The 25,239-nt window shown below is 40.0% G+C and overlaps 2 protein-coding genes across 3 annotated transcripts in view; both read left to right on the top strand.

Moving 5' to 3' along the window:
* DMGDH (dimethylglycine dehydrogenase) overlaps positions 1–1,952 on the top strand; it is a 42,996-nt gene extending 41,044 nt beyond the window's left edge. Inside the window, exons 15-16 of the mRNA XM_065655862.1 lie at positions 87–221; positions 874–1,952. Coding sequence (XP_065511934.1) covers positions 87–221; positions 874–1,089 — 351 coding nt within the window. The 3' untranslated portion in view covers positions 1,090–1,952. The remainder of the gene's footprint in view (positions 1–86; positions 222–873) is intronic.
* A 2,929-nt stretch (positions 1,953–4,881) lies between these two features.
* The window catches only part of ARSB (arylsulfatase B), an 82,012-nt gene continuing 61,654 nt past the window's right edge, over positions 4,882–25,239 (top strand). For both annotated transcript variants that reach the window (XR_010607846.1, XM_065656473.1), the window contains exons 1-4: positions 4,882–5,187; positions 9,071–9,257; positions 12,107–12,297; positions 12,853–13,060. Coding sequence is in view for 1 of the 2 variants with exons in the window: in XM_065656473.1 (XP_065512545.1) it covers positions 4,903–5,187; positions 9,071–9,257; positions 12,107–12,297; positions 12,853–13,060 (871 nt within the window). In the remaining variant the exon portion in view is untranslated. The remainder of the gene's footprint in view (positions 5,188–9,070; positions 9,258–12,106; positions 12,298–12,852; positions 13,061–25,239) is intronic.

Raw genomic sequence — 25,239 nt, 5'->3', positions numbered from 1 at the left:
TTTAAAGACTTGTATCTCTAAACTTTTCACAAAACCCGAATAACCATACGTTTTTTGTTTGGTTTTTTTTTTTTTTTTTTTTCCAGCCAGCAGACTTCACAGGAAAGCAAGCACTGAAGCAGATTAAAGAAAAGGGGCTGAAACGACAACTGGTATATCTCACTGTGGAAACAGATAATGTTGATCCAGAGGGAAATGAAAGTGTGTGGCATAATGGCAAGGTAAGGACTATAGGTCATGTTACAAGAAACCAGTGTTAATTCTCCATGAACAGACTTTCTGTTCCAAGTGTGAATGCATTATTTTTTTTTTACTGGCACAGAACAATTAGAAGCTATAACCATTTTCTAATCTTCAAGCAGGAAATATCTACAAAAACTCCCATGGAATACCACCTAGTCACAGAAACTAGAGTTGGAAGAGACTAAAGTGTTCACTCATCCGTTCTCTTCTCCTGCAAGTTCACCATTGTCCTAACCACACTTTTGCTGTTCACTTAGAAGAAGCAAAACAACAGCAAAGTTTAGGCCTCCACACTTCAGCTCAGATTACATATTGAAATGCTCACTAGCAGTTTAATTATTGTATAGAACAAATATATACATGCGTATAGTGTTTGTTCCAGTGAAAATTTCCTTGAACAAAATAGGAATGTACTTTTTTCAAGGAGCATAAGCCTTTTAGTTTAAGGTGATGTCACCCACAGTACAGAATATTATGAACTGCATGACACACTTGAAACTTGCTTGATGTCTGAAGTGTATACACCAAAGCTAGTATATGAGAGGTATAGTTGTTTGCTTGTTTGGTTTGTTTTAAAAAAACTCCACTGTATCTTGAAAATAAAGATAAATGTTTGTGGGTTTTTTTCAGGTTATTGGCAACACCACTTCTGGATGTTTCAGTTACAGTGCTCAGCAAAGTCTGGCTTTTGCATATGTTCCCACAGAACTCAGCAAAATTGGACAGAAATTGGAAGTTGAACTTTTAGGAAAAAATTATCCAGCAACCATTATACAAGAGCCACTGGTGCTGACTGAACCAACGAGAATACGCCTTCAGAGAAAGGGTGAAAGTCACAAAATATAAACACAGATGAGGATACAGCAAATCGTGCAGTATGAAATAGTTCCATTAATATGCATGAAATTAAGAGAAACAAACTACTCAGATTTTCTAATTGCTAAACACAAGATCCTCAGAGCCATACATCAGTGAGAAATTCCATGTAGTTACCCTCTTGCTTCCTTGTATGGGCTGTTCACGTTAGAGATCAGAGTAGAGTTCATGTGTTCACTCTTCTCAGTAGCACTTGTGAGCAGAAAATGGCAGGGCATGAGTAGATCCTTGATTCAGCTTGCTCCCACATTGGCCGTCAGACCTGAATTAATGTGGAGGAGAAAGCTGCTCTTGGTATGGGCAAACAGCGATTTCTTCTTCCTCCTCCTTGACTCTCAGAGTTCCTCCTTTGCCTGTCCTTGGGGTAAAGTAGCTTATCCTGGCTCCTTACAACATGACATCACAAACTTGTTAAAATGTATCACTAGTTCTGCACAGAAATGCTTCCTAAGGCATTTAAATACACCCCAGCAATCATTAAAAATAATAAAGGCTATATTAAAGGCAAACTGAACTGTTAACTTTTTTTCCCAGTGTGTCAAACTGGCAGAAATTCCTACAGAAGATCAGATCTCGTTCTTCCTAATGAAACAGTTATAGGAAGCCCATTCTTCATTATTCTATATGAATCATCTGGTAGATTACCTGTAATATTCTACAACACACAGGATGTTATTGCTCAGTTTTGAATAGAACTGTATTGTGGATTCACTGTTCCAAATCTGAAGAGCCAGACTGACACCAGAGAACTTCTATTCTTCCTTTCCTGTCAATTATAGGTTGAACAGCAGTAAGAACCATATGTTGCTACACAGAAATATTAACAATGAAAAAAATATTATTAAATCCACAGCAGAGGAGCTTTATTCAGTGTTACATATTCAATAAACAAAATAAGCAGGATTGGGACAATGTAAATGATGGGAACAGACTAAATTATTTAAAACACTCTTCTGAACTGCATAATATGCTCAACAATTCTTTTCAATAGGAGCAATGTCACAATTTCCTGAAGAAACAAAGTGGGGGGGAGGAGTGTTCAGCAACTTTCATGATTTCCTGTCACTGCTTCTTTTCATTATATGTTGTCATATGGTGTTGCATAAACTTGTGGTGTCAGGATACTGCAAGAGGAAATGAATAGGAGCAAGAATGTTTCAGTAGTACATCTGTGTTTTAAGAGGATTTCTAACCAATCAAGCAGAAATACCACGATAGAAAGACTGGCAGGGAGAACTTTTGAGTCTTCCACAACATCATTAACTAACACAGGAGACACCTCTGTAACAAGGCAAAAAAAATGACGGTTGCCAACCTAGAAAATTTTCTGAAATATTCAAATTTCTGTGTGTAGAGTGATCAGGACATGTCAAAAGGCAGTTTTCTCAGACTTTTTTTTGGTCATTTTCCATCATTTTCCTTTATTCTTCTTCCATCTCCAGAGAGTTTTGGTACACCAGAGTAGATGTTACTACCACCATTTGAATTTTTGTTCCCGGTTCATATTTTATGTGGAAAGACAAATCAACATGGATACCATAATATTGTATGTCACTCTAATGACTTCATTAATCATTGACCTCAAAAGAGCATCAAAATTATTCAACCCCAAATTCAGAAAAGGTATACTGAAACATAGAGGACTGAACATAGACCATTTCTAGGATTTATTCTTTCAATTCAAGAGAATAGTCTCTGATATAAATAATATTTTCTGACTAGGATTCCAAATCCCTCAAGTAGTAATTAAAACCAAACAAACATAGGAAAATATGATAGGCAGAAACATCTAGACCATGACTGCACAGTATCTGCTGCATATGTTTTAGAGGGTAGAACTTCACATTTTAACCTGGTGGCTCAGGCAAGCAGGTTATCCTATTCTGGTGGAGCAGGATAACCATCAAATAACTCTTGACACTCGTCTACAAGGGAAGAGTTCAGCTGCACTTGAACACCATGATACCTTTGGAAACATGTCAGGTGAATAGCTATTATGAATTTTATTCCAAAATTTGTATCCAACATTTCTCATTTCACCAGCACTGTGTGCATTTTCAAAATAATTATTTTGAATGAACAAGAATGGTTTCCATGAGAATGGAAACATTTGAATGGAACTATACCTATAATAAGGACATGGGAGAAAATAGTAAAATACACAGTTCAGTGAAACAGCTGTGACTGGTGAGGGGACCTGAACTAAACACAAGCTAAATCGGAACTTTCCAGCACGTTGAACAGTATGAATCACATCTCAACAAAGAAAATGTAACTCATAGTCACATACCAGTTTGTCAGCAACCCAGAAATTTACTTCAGGGAAAACTGACTTCAGGACAGTATTGTTCCATGTTGTTCCAATACAAGCTGTTGTTCCAATACAATACATTCTTACTGTAGAAAAAAAAATGTGGCATCGGTCATCATTGCTGTCATTTTCAAACCATCAGGAAATTCTTTGGGATTTATTAAAAAATTCTGGTATATTCATAGACTTATCCAGTACACTTCATTCATAGGAGCACGAACTTTCTTTCTACAGACACTTGTCAATCAAAAAGAAGGCCGACAGGAGTCCGACATACTCAATATTTGCCTTTCTTACCAAGAAATAAAATTTTTAATGTGGCTTGTCCTTTCACCTTTTACCAAATGGTTATATAAATTCTGAAATGCTGTGTGTGCCATTCCAGCTAAACGTAAAACACATGGCTATTTGATCTTTAACTGGACACTGAAATTTATATGTATTCCATGGACGAACAAAATCAATCAGAGATGACAGCTATTTCTGTCCTTCTACAGTCTTAGATATTCATCAAGATTATAATTAAGGTAGTGGTTGCTTAAAATATTGCTTTAGATTACACAGCTTGAAGAAACAGCCCTGTTGACATAGCTGTTATTTCTGTTTCTGGGTTACTTCACTTCCTTCCTACTCAATAACGGTCACAAGCACCTTCTTACAGCCAGATCTAGATCAAGACTTTTCACCTGCGTGAACAAAACGAGGAGGAAAAAACCACTGGGATGCTCATGACTTTGTAGAAGGGGTGGGCAGGGGAGGGGATGACAGCAGCAGCTGGCAGAAGAGGCCACGCACTTTTCTCCATCAGGAATGATTGCCATCTCGCACAGCTCAGCTGCTTCTGCAGTGGCAGTCGCAGTTTTTCTTTCCCAGGCTGGCAAGCAACAAGGCCATGGCTGTTTTGCAGCTGCCTCACTTTGCTTATGCATCAAATAAACTGGATGAGCTGCCATGGTGTCACATATGAAGACAGAAATAAGTCCTGTTACTTGCATCAGAATACACCGTGCCCCCAACCTAAACCGTTGTATTGAGGTCCTTGGAAACACAGCTGACTTGAAATGCAAGAAGTTCCTTGGTTCCCCTGGGAAAGGCGCCGTGGCTTAAAATGGATGTTTCATACAGGAATTGAAGATGAACCCCAGCATCACTGAATTGGTTACTCTGCTAACATCGGCAACAGGTGTACAATCGCACTTTTTTCGGACTCATTTCATAAACTACTCGGCCTAGAGCTGCACCGCTTTCACCCACGGCAGGAGCTGCGACCCCTCGCCCCTCTCCTCACCGCACAAGCTCGGGCCGAGCTGCACCGCAGGGCTGCGGGACGGCCGGCCCCCGCCGCAGCCCGGCCGCGCCAGCGCGCCCCGCAGCCCGGCCCGCCCGGCGGGAGGAGCCGGACGCCGCCGCCGCCGTGGCCCGTCCCCGGGGCGGTCCCCGCCGCCCAGTTCCTGCTGGCGGGGACGGCGGGGATGGCGCGGCGGGCGGGCGTGCGGCCGCCGCTCTGCCTGCTCCTCTGGCTGCTCCTCTGGCTGCCCCTCTGCCTGCCGCGGCTGGCGGTGGCGCCGCCGCCCGCCCCGCACCTGGTGCTGGTGCTGGCCGACGACCTGGGCTGGGGCGACGTGGGCTGGCACGGCTCGGCCATCCGCACGCCGCGGCTGGACGCGCTGGGGGCGGGCGGCGTGCGGCTGGAGCGGTACTACACGCAGCCGCTCTGCACCCCCTCCCGCAGCCAGCTGCTCAGCGGCCGCTACCAGGTAGGGCGCCGGGGGAGCGGGACCCCCGGCGGCACTCGCTCCCGGGGTTGTTGCCCCAGAGCGACGCTGCCCGCGGGGATGGCGCTGGAGCTTCCTCCTTCCCTCTCTCTCTCCGTCCCTTCGCCTGTCCCTCCGTGCCACCCGCCCCTTCCCGCCTCCCTTCGTGGGGTGTCGGCAGGTGGCCGGTGGGGTGTTTCCCTGCTGCTTGTTTTCAGCAGCACTGTGTGGTGTTTGGCCTTTTAGCTCATGCAAAGATGCGCTTGGGAGGAACCCACTGTATGAATACAAGATGTGTTTATATGCAGACAAAACTGAATTCACTTACTTTTGGCTTGCTAGCTCGGCAATAAACTAAGCATGGGTTTAGTGCAAGTTGTGCTTCAGGAAAGCTGAGGTGCTCTCTGTGCTTCAGTTGTATTAATAGGCATGGCGGTGTGTTGTGAAAAATATTCCTGTTTAGTCACCTTCTGTTATGTACTTCTGAACTAGACAGGCATACAGGCGAGATGCAGCCAGAAGTGGATAAGCACTATGTACTCAGTTTATGCAGCCTGTTTGCCAATGCAGCATTTAAATGCATCCGATTAGTATGTTCTCTATGTGGTAACATAGGTGTAGACCTTTATGCATCCATTGATGGAGTGCACAGACTGACCCGCAGTCAGGATGTCTAGCTGCTTCAAAGTCCTAGTCATGATTTTTCCCATTTTTTTTATTTGCACAGGTGTAAGAATTGGACTTTATCATAATGCTATAATCCTTGCTTTCCTTTCTTTCTATTGCAACTTTGGCAAAAACGAGGTGGGGGGAGGGTGGGAGGAAGAATACAGCACAGACAGAAAGGAGAAACTCACAGAGGGTTGAGTATGTTATAGAAACTTCCCCTGTCTCTCAGAATGTCCTGCACATGCATGTTGACCGTAGTGATTTGTCAAAGAAACTATTGAGAATGAAAATAAATGTCATCCTGTATGAGTGAATGTTACCTCTTGTCACAATAAGTTGTTCTAGGTGATAACTACTCTTTCCAAGCAACACTTGTTCTGTTCCTAGAAACTCCAAGGGTCAATAATAAAGAACAGAAAGATGCAATTGTCTTTGGTTTTTTTAACCAACTCTTTAAACCCTTTTATGTAAGTAGCCTAATACATTTTTTAGTTTTGACTGTTTCTAGAATACAGTTCATACTCTGAACACACTTATCTAGAAATGGGTCAGGGTTAACTGGATATTGCTGCAACTGATCTTTAAAGTAGAAATTAGAAATGCTCATACTTCAGTTGTGATTTAAATTCATCATATGCATCTGACTTGATAATTTAATTATCTTTGTTTTGACCTTGTTATAAATGAGTAAAATAATATTAGAAAATGGAAGTAATTCCATAAAATTGAGGAGACATTGTGTGCAGGAAATAATAAAGTAGCAAATATTTGGTATTTTGGTTTGTTTTACCCATTGGCAGGCTAACGATTGCTGAGAGATTTGACAAGGTAACCTAAATCTGGTCCTATTTGGACTGGGAATTTTGATAGTCATCTTGCAGTCCATAAAGAAATAAGTGCAAAAGTATTGGTTTATGAAAACTACAGATTTTTATTACTATTATTTTCATCCTCTTTTGCTTTCTTTCTAAAGACAGTGGAAAAATTACAATGCTTTGCTAGCTTGTGTCTTTCGCTACATCAATAATCTTTTTGTAATACTGCGTTTAAAAAAAAAAAAGTTCCAGCTGCTCTTTCAAAGAAAATTAGTAACTAGTAGGCCGTTCATGAGAGTCTACTTACCCACCTGCCTAAGATCAAGGCTTATTTGGTTTAAAAGTAAGTTCAAAGTGTTGCTAAAGTGATGGAAATATTTAGTAAATAAGATATTTATACTTGTGTGTGTATGTTTGCTGGCCTAAGTTTAGGGTAGTGCATGTTTGGTTTTTTGTTTCATTTTGGTTTTGGTTTGTTTGGTTTTTTTCCTGGAGCAGATAGGGGAGTTGACAAAAGTTAACTTATAGCACACTTATTGCACTGACAAGGTTTCTTGCATCAAGCAAAATGTAATACTCAGAGTATCATTATGGGTCATGCTTTTGTAAAGAGATACAAAATTCACTACTGGTTAAGACTGGAAACATGTGGAACTGTTAGAGGTCATATTTGGCAGTGTCTAAAACTTATGTTCACTTTGGTATCCAAATCCTTGTTTGTAAAAGTGTGCACACTCACTTTAAATGTAAATAAATATATAAATGTGTGTATATTGGCCTACCTCGATTTCAGTAAAGCATTTGACACAGTCTCCCACAGCATCCTTGCTGCTAAAATGAGGAAGTGTGGACTGGGCGATCAGGTAGTGAGGTGAGTGTGAACTGGCTGAAGGAAAGAAGCCAGAGAGTTGTGGTCAATGGGGCAGAGTCTAGTTGGAGGCCTGTATCTGGTGGAGTCCCTCCAGGGTCGGTACTGGGACCAGTACCATTCAATATATTCATCAACGACTTGGATGAGGGAATTGAGTGTACTATCAGCAAGTTTGCTGATGACACCGAACTGGGAGGAGTGGCTGACACGCCAGAAGGCTGTGCTGCCATCCAGAGACCTGGACAGGCTAGAGAGTTGGGCGGGGAAAAGTTTAATGAAATAGAACAAGGGCAAGTGTAGAGTCTTGCATCTGGGCAGGAACAACCCCAGGTTCCAGCATAAGTTGGGGAACGACCTGTTGGAGAGCAGCGTAGGGGAAAGGGACCTGGGGGTCCTGGTGGACAGCAGGATGACCATGAGCCAGCACTGTGCCCTTGTGGCCAGGAAGGCCAATGGCATCCTGGGGTGTATTAGAAGGGGGGTGGTTAGTAGGTCGAGAGAGGTTCTCCTCCCCTTCTACTCTGCCTTGGTGAGACCGCATCTGGAATATTGTGTCCAGTTCTGGGCCCCTCGGTTCCAGAAGGACAGGGAACTGCTGGAGAGAGTCCAGCGCAGGGCCACAAAGATGATGAAGGGAGTGGAGCATCTCCCTTATGAGGAAAGGCTGAGGGGGCTGGGGCTCTTTAGCTTGGAGAAGAGGAGACTGAGGGGTGACCTCATCAATGTTTATAAATATGTAAAGGGTGAGTATCACGAGGATGGAGCCAGGCTCTTCTTGGTGACAACCAATGATAGAACAAGGGGTAATGGGTTCAAGCTGGAACACAAGAGGTTCCACTTAAATTTGAGAACAAACTTCTTCCCAGTGAGGGTGACAGACACTGGATCAGGCTGCCCAGGGGGGTTGTGGAGTCTCCTTCTCTGGAGATATTCAAAACCCACCTGGACACCTTCCTGTGTAACCTCATCTGGGTGTTCCTGCTCCGGCGGGGGGATTGGACTGGATGATCTTTTGAGGTCCCTTCCAATCCCTGACATTCTGTGATTCTGTGTGATTCTGTGTGTATGATGCACATTTAGAAGAATAATGCAAAACATGTCTTCCCTCTAGTGACTGTTCTCTGACACAGGCAAAACCTTTGTAGCTTCACCTGCCATGACCCTTTTTGCCCATCTTCATCCAATTAAAAATCTCTCACTCCATGTTGAGGTGTCGTCCCAAGCCTTCAAGGAGACCATAATAGTAATTGTTACCTGTTAGATTTTTAGATGAAAGCGCAAAAGACTTTACATTTTTTAATTGCACTCCATTTATGCCTGGGAAGACTTCCTTGTCTTTCTCCATATTCTCTCTGTCTCTCCTTGCGGCTTCCTCATGTTCCTTGGTGCTACATCGATGAAGACAGTAGAGCCTAAAACTAATGCCAGCCTCTGGTGTAGCTTTGTTTCTTTTTGCACCTGCTTATAAAGTAACCTATGGGAATGCGCTACTGTGCTGTAACTAATCTCGCATCCTTCTTTTCTTTGCTAGATCCACACAGGTTTACAACACCAGATAATCTGGCCGTGCCAGCCCAGCTGTTTGCCACTGGATGAGAAACTCCTCCCAGAGCTTCTTCAAGAGGCTGGATACGTTACGCACATGGTGGGGAAGTGGCATTTGGGGATGTACAGAAAAGAATGCCTTCCCACTCGCAGAGGATTCGACACTTACTTTGGTAATGGTTAGATTTAACACGGGCAACAAACGCAGTGTTAAAAATTCCGAGAAACTGCCTGGTTCTTCTAAGAACAGCAGATTTACTGTTAGTGTATAAGTAAATCAATACATGGGCATGCATGTTTCCAAAGTATAACTGCTTAAAATAAGATAGTGCCTTAAATGCATGCCCAAACCTGACAGCTTACTGAAGAAAATAATTATTGTCTGGCTCCAAATAAAGTATTTCTCTCCTATGTTCTGCATTTAATTCGGTTCCATGATGTTTAGAAGATTTAAGATGTAGTGATTGGTTTGTTTTTATCAGTGTCCTTAATCTGAATGTTTTGTGTTGGATCAAACAGTAAACATTGCTTGCTCTGCAAATAATGTTACACTTCTAAAAGCTGGTATTTTTAAAAGAGAAATAGACATCATACCACACTGTGTTCATGCTTTCCGAACAGAGTAGCACTGGTTTCCCAGAGCCTGTGGCAAGGAAGATGGTGTGAGAGCCTCCACAAAACAGTTGCCAAGAGGTCTGTTGCAGGAACTCACAAGTTATGAAGTCAAATCCTCAGATTAAAAAAAATAATGCCAGAATTAGACTGTCCAAGTGTGAGTGTGTTACAAAGTAGCTTGTAGCTACGCATTGTTTATTCTTCCTCACAAAGGCTCATGTCCCAGAATTGATTGGACGTTTATTAGTTTTGTGCAAGTGCCGCCGATGTTATGTGAGTTGGGCTGCCTGTAAGACGTCTCATTGTGTGTGGTACCAAATACAAAGTTGTCCATCTCCACCTGGTTGTTTTTAAGGCACTTCAATTGAATGGAGGATTTCAAAACAGTTCATCGTCTTCAAAATAGCTTTGCAAGCTGTTGATAGTACTGCTGACCACTTCTACAGCTGAGAAAGTAAGATACAGAGAAACACTAAAGTCCACGTTCCTTGTTTAACTTTAGGTACTTAAATGAAGAGCCTAGCTGTGCGATGTGTCTATTATAGACAGTGGTGATCCAAACATCAGGTGGGAAGAACCACTCCCTTAGATTGTGTCTCTTTTGACTAGTCAGGGAGTTTGGTGCTGTGGTTTCACAACTGAATTAAGCGAATGTATATGGATTATAGTATAATGGCTCTTTGCCTAAATGTATATGCCTCCTCTCATCCCTTTGCAGGAGCCTTTTTGATGGCGTAGATGTAGGTAGGAGCACCTCTCCTATGAGCAGAGGCTGAGGCAGTTGGAGTTGTTCAGCCTGGAGAAGTCTCTGGGGACACCTTGTCGTGGCCTTTCAGTACCTGAAGGCAGCCTACAGTAAAGCTTTAAACGGTCTTTTTACAAGGTCATGTAGTGATAGGACAAAGGGTAATGGCTTTAAACAGAAAGAGGGTAGATTTAGATTAGTTATAAGGAAGAAATTCTTCACCATGAAGGTGTGAGGCACTGGCACAGGCTGCCCAGAGCAGCTGTGGATGCCCCATCCCTGGAAGTGTTCAAGGCCAGGCTGGATGGGGCTTTGAGCAACCTGGGCTAGTGGAAGGTGTCCCTGCCCATGGCAGGGGAGTGGAACTAGATGATGTTTGAGGTCCCTTCCAACACAAACCATTCCGTGATTGTGTGGTGTGCTGGCACTCCTCAAGAAACGTTGCCCTGGGACTGAGTAGGCTCTTAATGCAGGGGCCTTAAGAGAGGCTGGCTCTGGGCATGGTCATTGGAGTGCCCAGCATGACATTATTTTTCAGAGAATGTAGCAGTTTAATATCCTATAATGTTCGTGTAATGCCAGTAGGTGTTGATAGCAATTAAGGGGCATTTGATTCTTTAGCAACCTTGATGTCGTGTCTCCTGCACTGGGCACTCAAAATGGAAAAATGCAACTTGCAGCTCTGAGTACATTGATGTAGACAGTCTGTCCACAAAGCCTCTCCTTATGCGTTGAAACAAAGCCATTTTTTTCCTCCTAAAACTGATTAGAAGTTTATATTGTTTTTAAAACAGAACTTCATTCTTTCTGTAAATACTTTTTTGACAGGTAACTGTATATGAAGCTACCGAATAAAAAGGCAAGTGGAGTTCTTCCATTTTGAGCTTTTGTCCCCAATTTTGGTTTAATTTTGCAGAACTTAAGAATATATTTTTGCAGGTTTGTCTTTTTTTTTCATGGTATCTGAAGTCTAATTTCCAAAGTAACAATTACTGAGATTCAACAAAAATTTGAAGAGGTTTTTTTCTGGTTGATAAAAAGCAAAGGCACTCAGTGCTTAAGAGGATATCCCTTGATAGGACCAAATCTATACCTGTGTAATTTTTGCATAGTTTGTTTCTTTTGGGTATCTTTAACTAATCATGTCTTTTATTTCACCAGTTGGTGTCAGCAGTGGTTCAGAAGTTGCTTTACAGCTGACGTAGGAAATGCTTCATACTTGGATGTTCTTGAATATTTTTTTTTTAAATCCAAACTTTCTAATAGAGGGAAATGTCTTATATGAAAATACAGATATACAAAATCATACCAGCTAAAAATCAGAGTAGTACATGGATAAGTCACTGTCTTTGCTATCAGCACATTAGTTTAATGCTAATGTATTTGATATCATGTTGTGAATATAAAGTCATTGAACTGCTTTCAAAATGTTTCATGTGTTTTGAAATTGCTACCTGCATTAGCAATAAAAAGTCTATGAAGTATTAAATGTTGAGCTACTTAGACCTGTCAAGAGATGTCACTGTGTATGATTAAATGTTGGATGAGTGTTTCAGCTCAAAACAATTGAAGTTTTGATATTTATCTTTGACTTCCCCCACTTCCCATCTGTTTAGATGACATTATATTGGCCCACTTATTTGACATCTTCTCCTGTTCTAGGCTATCTTCTGGGGAGTGAGGATTATTATTCTCATGATCGTTGTGTCTTCATCAAAGCAAAGAACATAACGCGCTGCGCGCTGGACTTCCGAGATGGAGAAGAAGTTGCTACTGGCTTTAAAAACATGTACTCTACTAATTTATTCACAGAAAGAGCTATAGATCTTATAGCCAATCATAAAACTGAGAAGGTACAGTCAGCAGCTGTTTTTGATAACTTTAGCACTAAAGAATGGTTAAAAATATTAATGAAATATTAATGGAGAGTCCTGCACTTAAGCTGTAATTCCAGGTTTTTCAGCAGGGTACGTAGAGCTAAATGTGAGAAGTAGCACCAGTAAAACTTGCCTTGTCTTTTGTCAGAATCAGCTTTGGCTGCGTAGCCCTGGCCTGCTATCCTTCTCTATTTCTTTTTTAAGAATGCAAGTAATGAATTTATAGAAATGATTTAGCATGTAGTTTGCTCTTCTAAAGAGAGGATGGAAAGTCTGGGAGAAGTTTCATAGCAATAAACTGATAAAAACTGTATTTTTAAGAAAAGATGCACCTGATGTTTTTTCACAGCTTTGCGAAAGTCCTTTATCAGAGTTTTATTATTTTATGCTTAGGGATTAGAAGTGAGAAGTACAGAAGAAATTGAAACACAGTGCCTGCAGCTGTTGATGAATCAGTTGCTTTTGCTGCAGTAAGTTTTGCATTTAGTACTGTATGTTCAACTAATTTCCATTCTGTCCCTTCCACCCCAGCCCCTCTTTCTCTACCTCGCTTTTCAGTCTGTCCATGAACCTCTTGAGGTCCCTGAAGAATACATGAAACCATATTCCTCCATTAAAGATGCAAAGAGGCGCCATTATGCAGGAATGGTGACTCTTATGGATGAAGCTGTAGGAAATCTTACTGATGCTCTGAAAAGATACGGTCTTTGGGACAACACGGTTCTTGTTTTCTCTACTGGTAAGTTAATTTAATTATTTTTTCAGTAATAACTTTAATAGAGTGTCTAAGAAGCTGACTGCAGAGACATCTGCCCTCTCCATCCTTCCTCCATGTATTGTCCAGCTACAGAAGAGTGATGAAAGTGAAACAGGACTTTATACCAGATGGAGCAGTTTCTCCCCTGCCTCTTATGGCTTTCTAAAACATGACAAAAACATCTCTGAAGAAGTGTCTGTGCAAATGGGGGATCTTCCTATCAGAGTGAAAACAGCATTGTAAAAACTGGGGAGTGCAGTGAAGTTGGAGGCATCTTACTTGCCCTTGCAGTTACTGAGTATCTGTCAGAGTTGCAGCCTTGCTGAGAGCTATCTACCAAATTATAATTTGTCCTGAGCTGTAGGTAGCTGTCTGACCAGTCTATAAATTGCCACATTTTGCATGAAGCATGAACAGCCAGACAGCAAGCAGTTTGAAGCCAAAACTCTTCATTTCCCTTACTTCCATGTAACATGTAATTTTTGTCTTGCTTGAAATATTTCACTGTCACCTTACTCCTATGAAGCAAAGCTCTGTTAATAAAAAAGTTTAACATGTCTAGGCTGACAAATTACAGGCTAAGTTCTTGTATGTGCTAGCACATGATCTGGTTTCTAGATTATTAGGATAATGCAGATAATACATTACAAAGCAGTCTCTCTTGTTTCCAAATTAGGAATGAAACAGAACCCTTTTGAAATACAGCTGCTTGGCTGGGTTTCAGGAACATGGTTGTTCCTGTTTAGTTGGGAGTGGGAATTAGCCTTTCCATGCTTACAATTGCTCTTTTCCCCAGGCTTTACATATTAGGGCTGTCAAAATGGCAAATTAATTTTCTATGAACACTTTAAACCCCCCCACAAAACACAACAAAAACAAAACCAAAGAAAAACCAACAACACCACAAAAAACCTGAACTCCAAGTTTTTGTGAAAATCCAGTGATGCATTTTGAGTTTAGCAGCTGCTTCCTATAGCACTTGGAATCTTGGAATTTCATTTTGAGTCCAAACCTGTTTGCCTTGTGGTGTTATGTTTCTGTCCAGGTTTTGGCTCTCACACAATTCGATAACTCTTCTATGCCTGTTTCTGTTTACAATGTTTTCATATTTAGAACTGAAAGTAAGCAAAGCCATATGGAAAATGATAGCAATATTTATTCCATGTGGAAAAAATCCAGTTTTTGCTGATGGAGTCCTGTTAGAGTTATTTCACTGCTGCTTGTTTAGTACATTGTAGAATAAAACTAAAGACATTTGAGTTGGAATTACAGGGTATGGCTGAATTAAAAGACAAATTTATTTTTTTGTTTGTAAAACATTTTTTTCCAAACAATTAGAATATACATGGCTTTTAACAGCAGTCATCTTGCAATCAGTTACAGGTACGTTTCAACAAGAGTCAAACAGCCAGGAGAATCCAATGTCTACCCTATCTAATGGCACTTGAGTTAACTGACATTTTAAACTGCTGGGAGTGGAATTTAGTATGACTGAAATGCAGGGAAATTGGGCCTAAATCAAGCAGGTCATGGTCATTGATTTTTTTTTTTTCAGTTTTCTCTTTTCACTTCAAACAACTATTCTTTACAGGCGTAAAACATTGCATGCTTTAAAGATCCAGTTTCCAGAAAACAAATGTCAAAACCATTCAGCGTTTTAAAAAAAAAAAAAGGCTGAAAAAAAGGCAAAAAAAAAAAAAAAGGAGCGTGAAATCTATACAGCTTTTCTATATTATATTTATTGCTTTTGCAGATGGTGTCTTTTAAAATTGTCGTTAGAAAGTGGTTGAAAAGAAACACGAGCGCATCTTCAATTGGGCATCTTGTACAGAGTTGTGCTATGTGAGATCTCTCTGCACAGCTTTCAGGTCCTTTGTAACTGGGACTCTGTGTGCACTGGTAGCTACAATGTGGGAATATATTTAGAGTATGATATTACCTTCAGCTCTTGAGGATATGCCTGCTCGAAGATGCTGTGCCCTCTCTCCCTGCCCCAAGTGCTGTCCTGGGACTGGGACACCCTCATCTTCCTCAGTACGACAAGTTTTCCTCTATGATCAGGAATTCTCTCCAAAAAGTTCTTCCCATGTTGTGGGGTTAAGAATCAATTTGAGGATTTAAATGAAGACTGCAAGGGACAATCTAGGGAAGGATAAACTGTATACGTAATTTTAATGAGCACTATCTGTGCTAAGCACAGTAGCTAAAGACACAGGATCATAAAAGCACTCTGTTTTGTTATATACTTCTGTGGTGTAGTAAATGTAGTAGTGGAAACCTGTAGAGGAAAAAGAAGTGAAGACCCTACTTTACGGTAGATTTTACTAGATTCTTTACTATTCTGTTTAGCTGAGGCCAAAATTCACACTTGGATGTTTGCATGTCTGGTTCAAAATTTCCTCCCAAAAAAGGACTAACAAGTGATCATTTGCTATTGTGCTCTACAGCAAGTAGCATTGCAACAAACACAGTCTGGTTGATTTCTTCACTGTGAATTGCTGACATCAAAATTAGAGATCTCTTTTTACTGAGTACTCACCAAAGCACCCTAGAACACAATATAATCTTTGCTCTTGAGGTAGGTTTCTCTTTATTAAACTTTTTTGTGTTTCTTCCTGTTTCTATATGTTATGGCTCAACCAGGATTGCCTTGAAAACGTGCCAGTTGGCAAGTGGAAGTACTGCACATCCAGTTCCTCTTTAAAGTGGCCTGATGGAGACACCAGGCCGATAATGAAGTAATCTGGTCATTAGCAAAGTCTGACTCCACCAGTGTATTGTGTAAATCAACATCTCTGGTGTCTTTTTGAACAGATACACAAACTATTTCTATAGGTAAAAAAGAAAAATGAAAAGATAAGCTAGTTCAATGTTTTGTGGTACTATATTTGTATATCAGGTAGTAGCTTGAGAAGTCTTGACTGGTGTGATATGAAATAAAAATTGCTTTTATGGAGTACCTTTTATACTGCAGATACAATTAAGTCTATGTTAATGAGATCAGTGGTGCAAATGAAGTCATTGTCTGTTCAAACAAAACAGATAAAAATGGATGCAGCATTGTCTTGGATACCCGTAGCCTTTTATCTACTTGAAATCAAAAACAATGAGACGTAGGGTTTATTTTTCTTTTTAGGAAAAATAAGAGATTATAACTACCAACTTTCCTGAAGAGGACCTTGATTTAAAATAAGTAAAGGTCATAAAAAACATTCAAGTGGCTCAAATTTACCTCAGCACTATTAACACTGGCTTAGAGTCCGAATTTTACTTCGAATATAGATCTATGATTTGAGGTAAAAAGGGTGGGTTTGCTGTGAATAGCATGTGTTTATAGTTTCTGCAACGTATTACAAGTAATTTTGTTGGAAACTTGGCAACATTAGAGCAAAGAAATCCAACCTCTAATTTCAGTTCTGTATTAAAGCTACTATCCTTTGCTTTATTTAACTTTCAGCTTTTTAATATACTGAATAATTTTGGAGCAAAACTCCTTACTGCTCTCTCTTCCAATATGTCTGTTAATTCTTAAACGTGGATTAGCGCTGCAGTGTCTGGTAGTCGCCATAAGAGGGCTTTCAACTGTAAAATATGTGGAGCTTTTCAAGCGTTGGTTTACATTGCTAAGAGGAAACCACATAAATCCTTTCCATAATGGAGCATGTGACAGTGACGCCTGTTTTCATTCTGAAAGAGGGTCTTTTTATCATTTTAGAATTATGATTAATAAGAGCACAGATTGTTTTGGACATACTTACTGATGTTTATAGAGTCTCTCCCTCTTATATACACCCTGATTTTTTCCCCAAAAATTTCATATTACCCTAATAAAGACTTTTTATCTTTTCTTTTTTTTTTTTTTTCCTCCTTTCCTTCATTCCAGACAACCTATTGTGGCTTTTGTCTAATAAAATGTTGGGATGTTTTTTGCTTATTTCCAGCTGCACTTTGGTAGAAACCAGGGCTCCAACTTTCACTGCTTCCCTGAGGGCTTTTTTTTATCTTCTCCCTGATGTCTTTGTTCCTGAATGAACTCCTGCTCCTTCTCTTTTGCTGGTAAGGGACTTCAGAGCCGCTTTAAGTGTAGATTGTCCAAGCCAACTGAAAGGCAGATTTGTTAGGGCAGTTATTCCCTGGCAGTCGTGTTAGAGGTGCTAATTTTGAAGGTTGCGTTGTCAGATTTTTTTTTAGTAAACCTGCTCAGTTACAGATCTGAAGACCTGCTTTAATTTGTCTTGCCAGGAGGTTGTGAGAGGTTCAGTGTGTTGCCAGCGAGGAAGAAGCCTGGGCATCCGCTGCCTGAGCATCTGCTGCTTCCTGGGAGGAAGGATGCACAGATGCCTTAGCTGCAAGCGCCTTCAGTCAGGCTAGTTATTTGAGACCGTGTATTCCCAAATATTACTTTTCTATTCCTTGATTATTTAGGCTTGGTATTATATGGTCAAAAGTTGCAGCTGGTAGTTGCATTGGTCAGAGTTGTTGCATGTCGATGATAAATAGTGAAAGGTGTGTGTGGCTGGTGTTTTATACTCCAGCGTTGACTTTTATTCTGTTTTTTAGGCTTTTTCCACATTAAGGTATGGCTGGTAAGAGTAAATTTTGTAGAAATAAAATAATACCTTCTCTGCCATGTGTTATACAGATAATAGTAATGAGATATCTAGATTGTTTTGTAAGAAGATATTATCAAAGGTGGAAATGTTATTTTATGGTGGAAATTAATGTCAAAATAAAAACTTAGAAGATGTGGATAGTCAATATATTGATATTCCCTCCCCTGTTTTAAAATCCTGTGAAAACCCAAAATGCTTTATAGGAAATGTTTCTTTATCTTCTAGCATTAACCTCTCCCCATCCACCCTGCTTTTTCTGTGCAAAATCTAACGCTCCAAACTTGAGTTCCTGAACAGAGGGTGACTTGTCCCTGAGACACTTCCTTCTTTTTTCACTTTGTGATTGAAAGTCCCAACATAAGTTGAATCTTGAATTTTTCTTCCTATTTTGAGAAAATGCCAGTGCTTAAAGTGAAGTTCACTTGTAAATGAAACTCAGAAGTGAATTCTGCTCAGAGTCACATGCTGGCTATTTTTGTGTAAAGCTTTGACTTAAGTATGCTAATAATTATCCTAGCAAATTTTTTCTCACACCGAAATGAGTGCTGAAAACAACTCGTTTTATAAATTAACAACATTTAATAATTTCCGACAGCTCTTAAAGGTTGCCTTAAACTATGATTACTTTTAAACTGTACTACTTTGTTCCTCACAATGGTGTTTAAGAGGCCATTATTCTTTGTGTCAGAATCTTCTACACCCAAATCAGTGGTCAGGTTCAGTGCTGTATCACTGGGACAAGTCCAAAGTTTTCTCAACTGTGTCTCATTTAACTTTCTTACTGCAGACATATGAACAATTTGTCAGATTATTCCCATTGTTTTTAGGTTAAAATTCCCTCTGTGTTTCTCATGTGTTTAGTGATGGCAAATGGTAGTGTAGACCTGACACAGCAGTCTGTAACTATTGAGACCTGTTTAATTACTGAGAGTGCTTACAATGAAAGCAGCCACTTGAAACCGTCTGCACTAGGATTGCTCCTATCATGACAGCTATACTGGGAGGAAAAAAAAAAACAAAACCAATAATTCAATAGGATGAAAAAGGACATTGTGCATGCTGCTTTTGTAGGCCTAAATTTGTAACTATTGGAATCTTGTGTATGTCAAATACATTTTTTTCCATTAGATCAATTCCTGACCCTCTTCTCCTTTTTCTTCCAGCTTAGAAAGGTCACGAGAATAAGGAGACAATTCTGGTGAATTACAAATAAAATATAGAGGTTGATTTATCTGAGCACAACTCAGTAAAAGTTGCTCCATAAACACTCAGTGAAGATGCTCAGCAAATGGTGCTCTGATGCATGAGACGTATTACATTCCCTTGATGGAAAATAAAAGCCCTATGGGTGTATTTAAAGCACAACAAGAATTGCATTAGCAGAATTTTATAGTAGAAGGTGTGGTTTTCTGTTTCTATTGTCCCTCTAATGGACAGGCTTTCAGGAGTTCTTCCATCGTGTACATAAAAAAATCTGTATTAAGCACTGAAAATATAATAATGCATCAGCACTCTGAAGACACTTTTTGGAGTGGCTTTTTTGCTGCTTATATTGAGCCTTCAAGGTTATTTATTCCACTGACAGTATACAGCATGAGACTGAAGTATACAACAGATGTTTTTTCATCAAGTGATCTTAACCAAATTATTTTGGTTTGTTCCATTGGAAGTAGATGTTCTGTGTTAGCCATCAGAGGGAGAGTGCTCACATTTCTGTCACACTTGTAGCGTGATTGAAAAATGCAGCAACAAATGGATCTTTCAGATGCAATATAAGGAAGCAGAGAAGAACCTGAGTTCAAATTAAGGGCAAAGTTATTCTCTAATTCATGCTGTGAGTCTCTTATCCGCTGTGTAGATCTCTGCTGTGTATTCTGTACTCTTTTTTTAAGAAAAAAGTGAAACCTCAATGGGAGTTCCGCACTTGGAACACATACAGAATAAGCATTATTCATGCTGTGAAGATCAGAGGGGAGAAATTTTCCCCAAATGTGATCCTTTACTGCTATTATCGACAGCGGTCTCTGTTTAACTGTGAGTCACAACCATGAGCTTAAATCACACAAAGGAAGGGCTCTGAAGTCTTGTTCTGTGACCTAAACTTTCAGCAAGAATGTTGGAGGTCAAAAATGAGATGCATTTACAGAGCTGTGCATTGAAGCTGTCTAGTACTTGCTCGTATTTTGTCTGGCACTACTAATTGATATTTAATTCCCTTTCTTAAATATGAAGTTCACCTATAAAATGTAAAAAGTTGGGGTTTTTTGTTTGGTTGGTTTTTTTAAAAGAAGCTTGTTTTGCTTTTTTTGTTGATATTGGCAATTGATTGTAGTGTTACTTCTAAACTTCTGTGTATGCAAATTATGCATGTAGACTTGTCTCCTGCTTATATCCATCACTTCATTTTTAAATAAGTACAAATTAAATGGTTATGTAGTGGTATCATGTCTGCTAGACAACTGTGAGGGTTTAAAACTATTGTATCAGTGTTGCTTCTTTACTTTTTATTACTGTGAACTATTGACTGCCTCTATAATTTCAATAGCACTTTAAACAAAATCACACAAAGCTCAGTTTTGCACTGTGGAGAAGAGATGTCGGCACTTCATGTAACCCATACCTCTGGGATTTGGCTTTTCTGTAGTTCTCCCATCAGAAATAGGCAACAGCAAGAAAGGTATAGGGATATAGATTTCCGCCCATCTTCTAGCTTTTTTTTTCTCTTTTTCTGAGGTTGTTTGCATGTTGCATGTTACTCCTTTTATTTATTTTTAGTTGCATGCTTCAGAAACTTGCTTTGTAAAAATGTCATAGGTAATGTGTCACTTCACTGACATTCTCTGTTTTCAACAATACCGAGACTCTAACCTTGTTAAATTGGCTTCTTAAACTCTGTAAGTTACATATGAAATAATTTCACAGTTAACTTTTAATATACTTTCCAGTTCTGCTTCAGTTGGAGGGACCCTCACACTAACTTCCATATGGTTCTGATTAAGTATAAGAGCATTATTGCTCATAAAGCCCCAGCTCTTCAAAGGAGCACTAGATATATAACATGTAACAAATGTTTACAGAATTAAACTGTGGATGAATTGGATATGCCATGTCATTTCTGCCATCTTTTTTCTATACTTGTTATGCCCATTATTGTTTAGTTGTTGTGCATTAAAGCAATCTATACGGTCACTTCTATTCAAGGTTGAATTGCATTTGATTTTTAAAATTCAATATTACACTGTGAGAGAGAAAAATAAAATTATCAATATTGGAAAACAAAACCAGGATTACACAAATGAGAGAAAGAAGCAACATCTTCTGTCATCCGGTTTAGTTGTTCATGCTGGTTTGGATCAGTGAGACAAAGGTAGTTGAAAATCTGTCCTCAATCCATCATCCCCTATAATTCTTCCTTTGTTAAGGGAATAGTGCTGCCTGGCTGATGGTGGCACAGTGGTAGGATCACTTCAGATGCTGTGAGATTCAGGATTAGAACTGTGTTTCTGTTATTTCCGTTTACAACTCATTGCAAAATCTCCTAATGCAGTAGCACAAGAAGAAAAGGTGCAAGAATTCCCCAAACCACGTGTGTTTAAGTTTCTTTTTTAAGCTTACATCATTCGGAGCTCGGGTGTCGCACAGTTGAAGTGTATTAGAAACTCGAGCAGAGAAGAGGAATTTGCTTCTCCCTTATTTTACTGGGACCCTGTGGGTCTGGGTTTCTATCTGTTTCTCTGATTGCCCGTCTTAGGTATCCAAATGGTGAAATGTCATCCATTTTCTGTGGGAGACTGCCTTCTAATGGAACACTGCAAGTGATTTCAAAAAAGCTTGGAAAAACTTTTAGGCTTTTTAGCCTAAAAGCCTTTAGTTTTTAGGAAAAACTTTTTAGCTTTTTCTGTTTTTCCTCAAAACTCTTCTTTGCCTGACTTTTAGTATTTCTTCATTGTCCTGCATGTTGTTTTAGACTACTGCCATGAATTTACAGATATATTGCGTTCTGTGAAACTACCAAATACTAAAAAGGTACTATATGTTAAGATATAACCAAATATATGCCATTAACTGATAACTAGTTTTTTAATCAACATTAACAAAGGAGATAGCTACAACATCTCTTTTGTATATTGCCATCAGTCTTTTAGAACCTAAATTTCTTCTATTGCTGGCTTTTGAACCTTGAACATGCAAGGAAAAGAGGAATACTGCTTTTAGTACCACTAGGAATAAATCAGTAGAGTGGATATATAAGAAGTCTGTCACCTAGAGCACTAATATTTTTAATATCTGCTATTATGATTTCTTAGAATAGCTTGATTTTATAGAATCATAAAATCATAGAATCACAGAATGGTTTGGGTTGGAAGGGACCTTCAAAGCTCATCTAGTCCAACCTGCCAGCCACGAGCAGGGACATCTCCAACTGGATCAGGTTGCTCAGAGCCCCGTCCACCCTGGCCTTGAACGTCCCCAGGGATGGGGCATCGACCACCTCTCTGGGCAACCTGGGCCAGTGTGTCACCACCCTCATGGTAAAAAATAACTTCCTTGTATCTCAGCTGAATCTCCCCTCTGTTAGTTTAAAACCATCACCCTTTGTCCTATTGCTACAGGCCCCACTAAAAGATCTGTCCCCATCTTTCTTATAAGCCCCCTTGAAGTACTGAAAGGCCATACATAATAAGGTCTCCCTGGAGCCTTCTCTTCTCCAGGCTGAACAACCCCAACTCTCTCAGCCTGTCCTCACAGCAGAGCTGTTCCAGCCCTCTGATCATTTCTGTGGCTCCTCTGGCCCCTCTCCAACAGGTCCATGTCTTTCCTGCACTGAGGGCTCCAGGGCTGGACACAGGACTCCAGGTGGGGTCTCAGCAGGGCAGAGCAGAGGGGCAGAATCACCTCCCTCGACCTGCTGGTCCTGCTCCTTTTGGCGGAGCCTAAGGTACGATTTGCCTTCTGGGCTGCAAGCGCACATTGCCGGCTCATGTCCAGTCTTTCATCTGCTAGAAAATTAGCTCTATCCCAGCTGAAACCAGGACACCAGTCATGTTTGTGAGGGGAGTTATGCTTTCTTTGACCTTCCTTTTCTGGCTGACACACCTGTAGAAGCCCTTCTTGTTATTCTTTGTGTCCCTCGCCAAGTTCAGCTCCAGCGGCGCCTTGGCCTTCCTGACCCCATCTCTGCACAACCCGGCAGTGTCCCTGTGCTCTTCCCAGCATCCCTGTCCCTGCTGCCACCGCCTGTGCATTTCCTTCTTGCCCTTTAGTTTGACCAGCAGGTCTTGACTCAGTCGTGCCGGTCTCTTGCCCTTCTTACCCGATTTCCTACACCTGGCGATCAAGAGCTCTTGTGCTTGATGGAAAGCGCCCTTAAAGTTCTGCCAGCGCTGTTCTGCTGCCTTGTCCTCAAAGGCAGTTTCCCAGGGGATCCTGTTGACTAACTCCTTGAAGAGCTGGAAGTTGGCTTTCCCAAAATTCAGGGTCCTGGCTTTACTGCTTGCCTGTCCCACATCCCTCAGGACTGTGAACCCCAACAGTGCATTACATTACAGAAGATCATACAAAAACTTTGGTGGAAATACTTAGCTTTTTAAAATTCTGTATTTCAATATTTCTTTAAATAATGGTTTAACAGAACAGATGCAAATAGATTGAAGTTTGAAATTTTATATACATAAATGTTTGGATTTCTTTTGTAACTTATTAATGTTTGGAACAAAACACAACTCTCTCACACAAAGCTTTCATATTTATTTATAGATGTTACTTTTCCAAGATACTTACTTTGTCAATCATGGACAGCCCTTGCTTCTATGAATTAATATAGAAATATTGATTGACTTAGGAAAGAAACATGCAATATTGTCTGGTCTGGGTTAAGAATTTGGAAGAAGCTGCAGGTGTTCTAAGATGGCCTGAGTCAAATAAGTAGTATCTGAAAAAGATTACTTGAATCCCTGCTGAGTTGTTCTGGATCTGTTTTCCTTCTCTGTTTTTTCTTTTTTGTCATACCTATATGTTTCTATAAGCGATGATTTGGTTAGTACATCTGGTTTGTATATTTATGAATATTCCAGAATGCTCCAAATACACACATGAGTGAAGGCTAAACTCCACAGAAGAAACAGAGAACTTCCAAGTAAAAGCTCTGTACAACTGTCCTTTGTATTATTTTCTCAATTTTTCCATTATTCCATGTCATTCTTATGCATAGAATATAATGGTGCTGTACTTGTGGATGATTTCACTTTAGCATGTATTAGAGGAGTAAGACTTTTCCCTCTCTGCCTTAATTCATGGGAAAGCAAACCCATCAGAATTTACTTAATGTGTCAGAGTATGGATGTGCTGAATGCCATGGAAGCCATATGTTTTGCAGATTTTTGAATTTAAAAAACCCCAGAGAAACACTAAAACCCATAAATGCATGTTAGTTATTCCAAATCACAATTAATTTATAGTAAGAAATTGTATCAGTTAAAAACTAGTTGACTTAAAAAGTGGAAGGCAAGTTTTTAATCGTAGTTTTGCTCTTGCTGTTGGATTTTCCTGATCATCAGCTTCTCTAAGATTTACAAGGGATTTAAACTTAAATGGGCCTAGTGTTCCCCATCTCCTGTGCAAGCAGCAAAGAAGGTGGGGTTTTTTTGTTTGGTTGGTTTTTATGAAACAGGCTTGGGAATTATAAGGCTTTAATATTGGATAAAGATCTGTAAAATAGCTAAGGCTAGAAGATGGAAGGTGTCCATCTTCAGAGCTGGTAAAGTTGAGCAGCGTGAGTTTGGAAGTAACTGTACCTTAGTCATAGATGTTAAGATTTGGCCATGGATGACTATATCAGACCATGTAAATATGTCTGATGTGAAACTGGTTTGGAGAACTCTTACTGTGGTGTCCATTGCAGGTGTTTTAGCTCTTTGTACTAACACCAGAAACAATGAGCTAATTTGCTCTTCTTTTGTAAGGATGGTTGGTTGTATTTTTCAGTTCCTCACAGCTCACTCTTAATCCTTCCTCTGCTTTTTGTATATGTCCCTACTAATTGTCTTTACGCCCCTTGGAAATCTCTGCATCTCTGGATACCTTCGTGTGCCTCCTATGACTGGAATATCTCTCTCTTACTATACAGCGTCTATCTTTATGTTTCTCTTTAAGCGGGAAGAAACACCCCCACTTTTTATCTGAACTTTGAGTGGTGCTGCCATGTGGAATGCTGCCTGTGCCTGCTCTTAGGTTTGACCTCTGATTGCATTTTTCTCAAGTTAAAATACAGCCAGAGCTTTGTGTACATTGAAGTGAGCTGACCCTGAATTCTGTATTAAGATTCCAGAGTTACTTGAACTTGGTTGGGCAACTCTGCATCAGTACTTTCACTTATGTTTTAGAGTAAATGGCTTTAACTAACTACATATAAAATTAAATAATGCAGCAACTGTAGTGTATGTTTTTCATTTTTAACATCTTGTATTATAAACAATTTGCATGTTTAGGCTATGCGAAAGATTATTGCTGATCACTCCAGAAACTGCATGTATTGGAGCACTGAACTGC

Source organism: Caloenas nicobarica, chromosome Z, assembly GCF_036013445.1.
Source record: "Caloenas nicobarica isolate bCalNic1 chromosome Z, bCalNic1.hap1, whole genome shotgun sequence".
In the NCBI taxonomy this organism is placed as follows: Eukaryota; Metazoa; Chordata; class Aves; order Columbiformes; family Columbidae; genus Caloenas; species Caloenas nicobarica.
The sequence above is the reverse complement of the archived record's forward strand: the minus strand, read 5'-3'. Positions and strand labels throughout refer to the sequence as shown.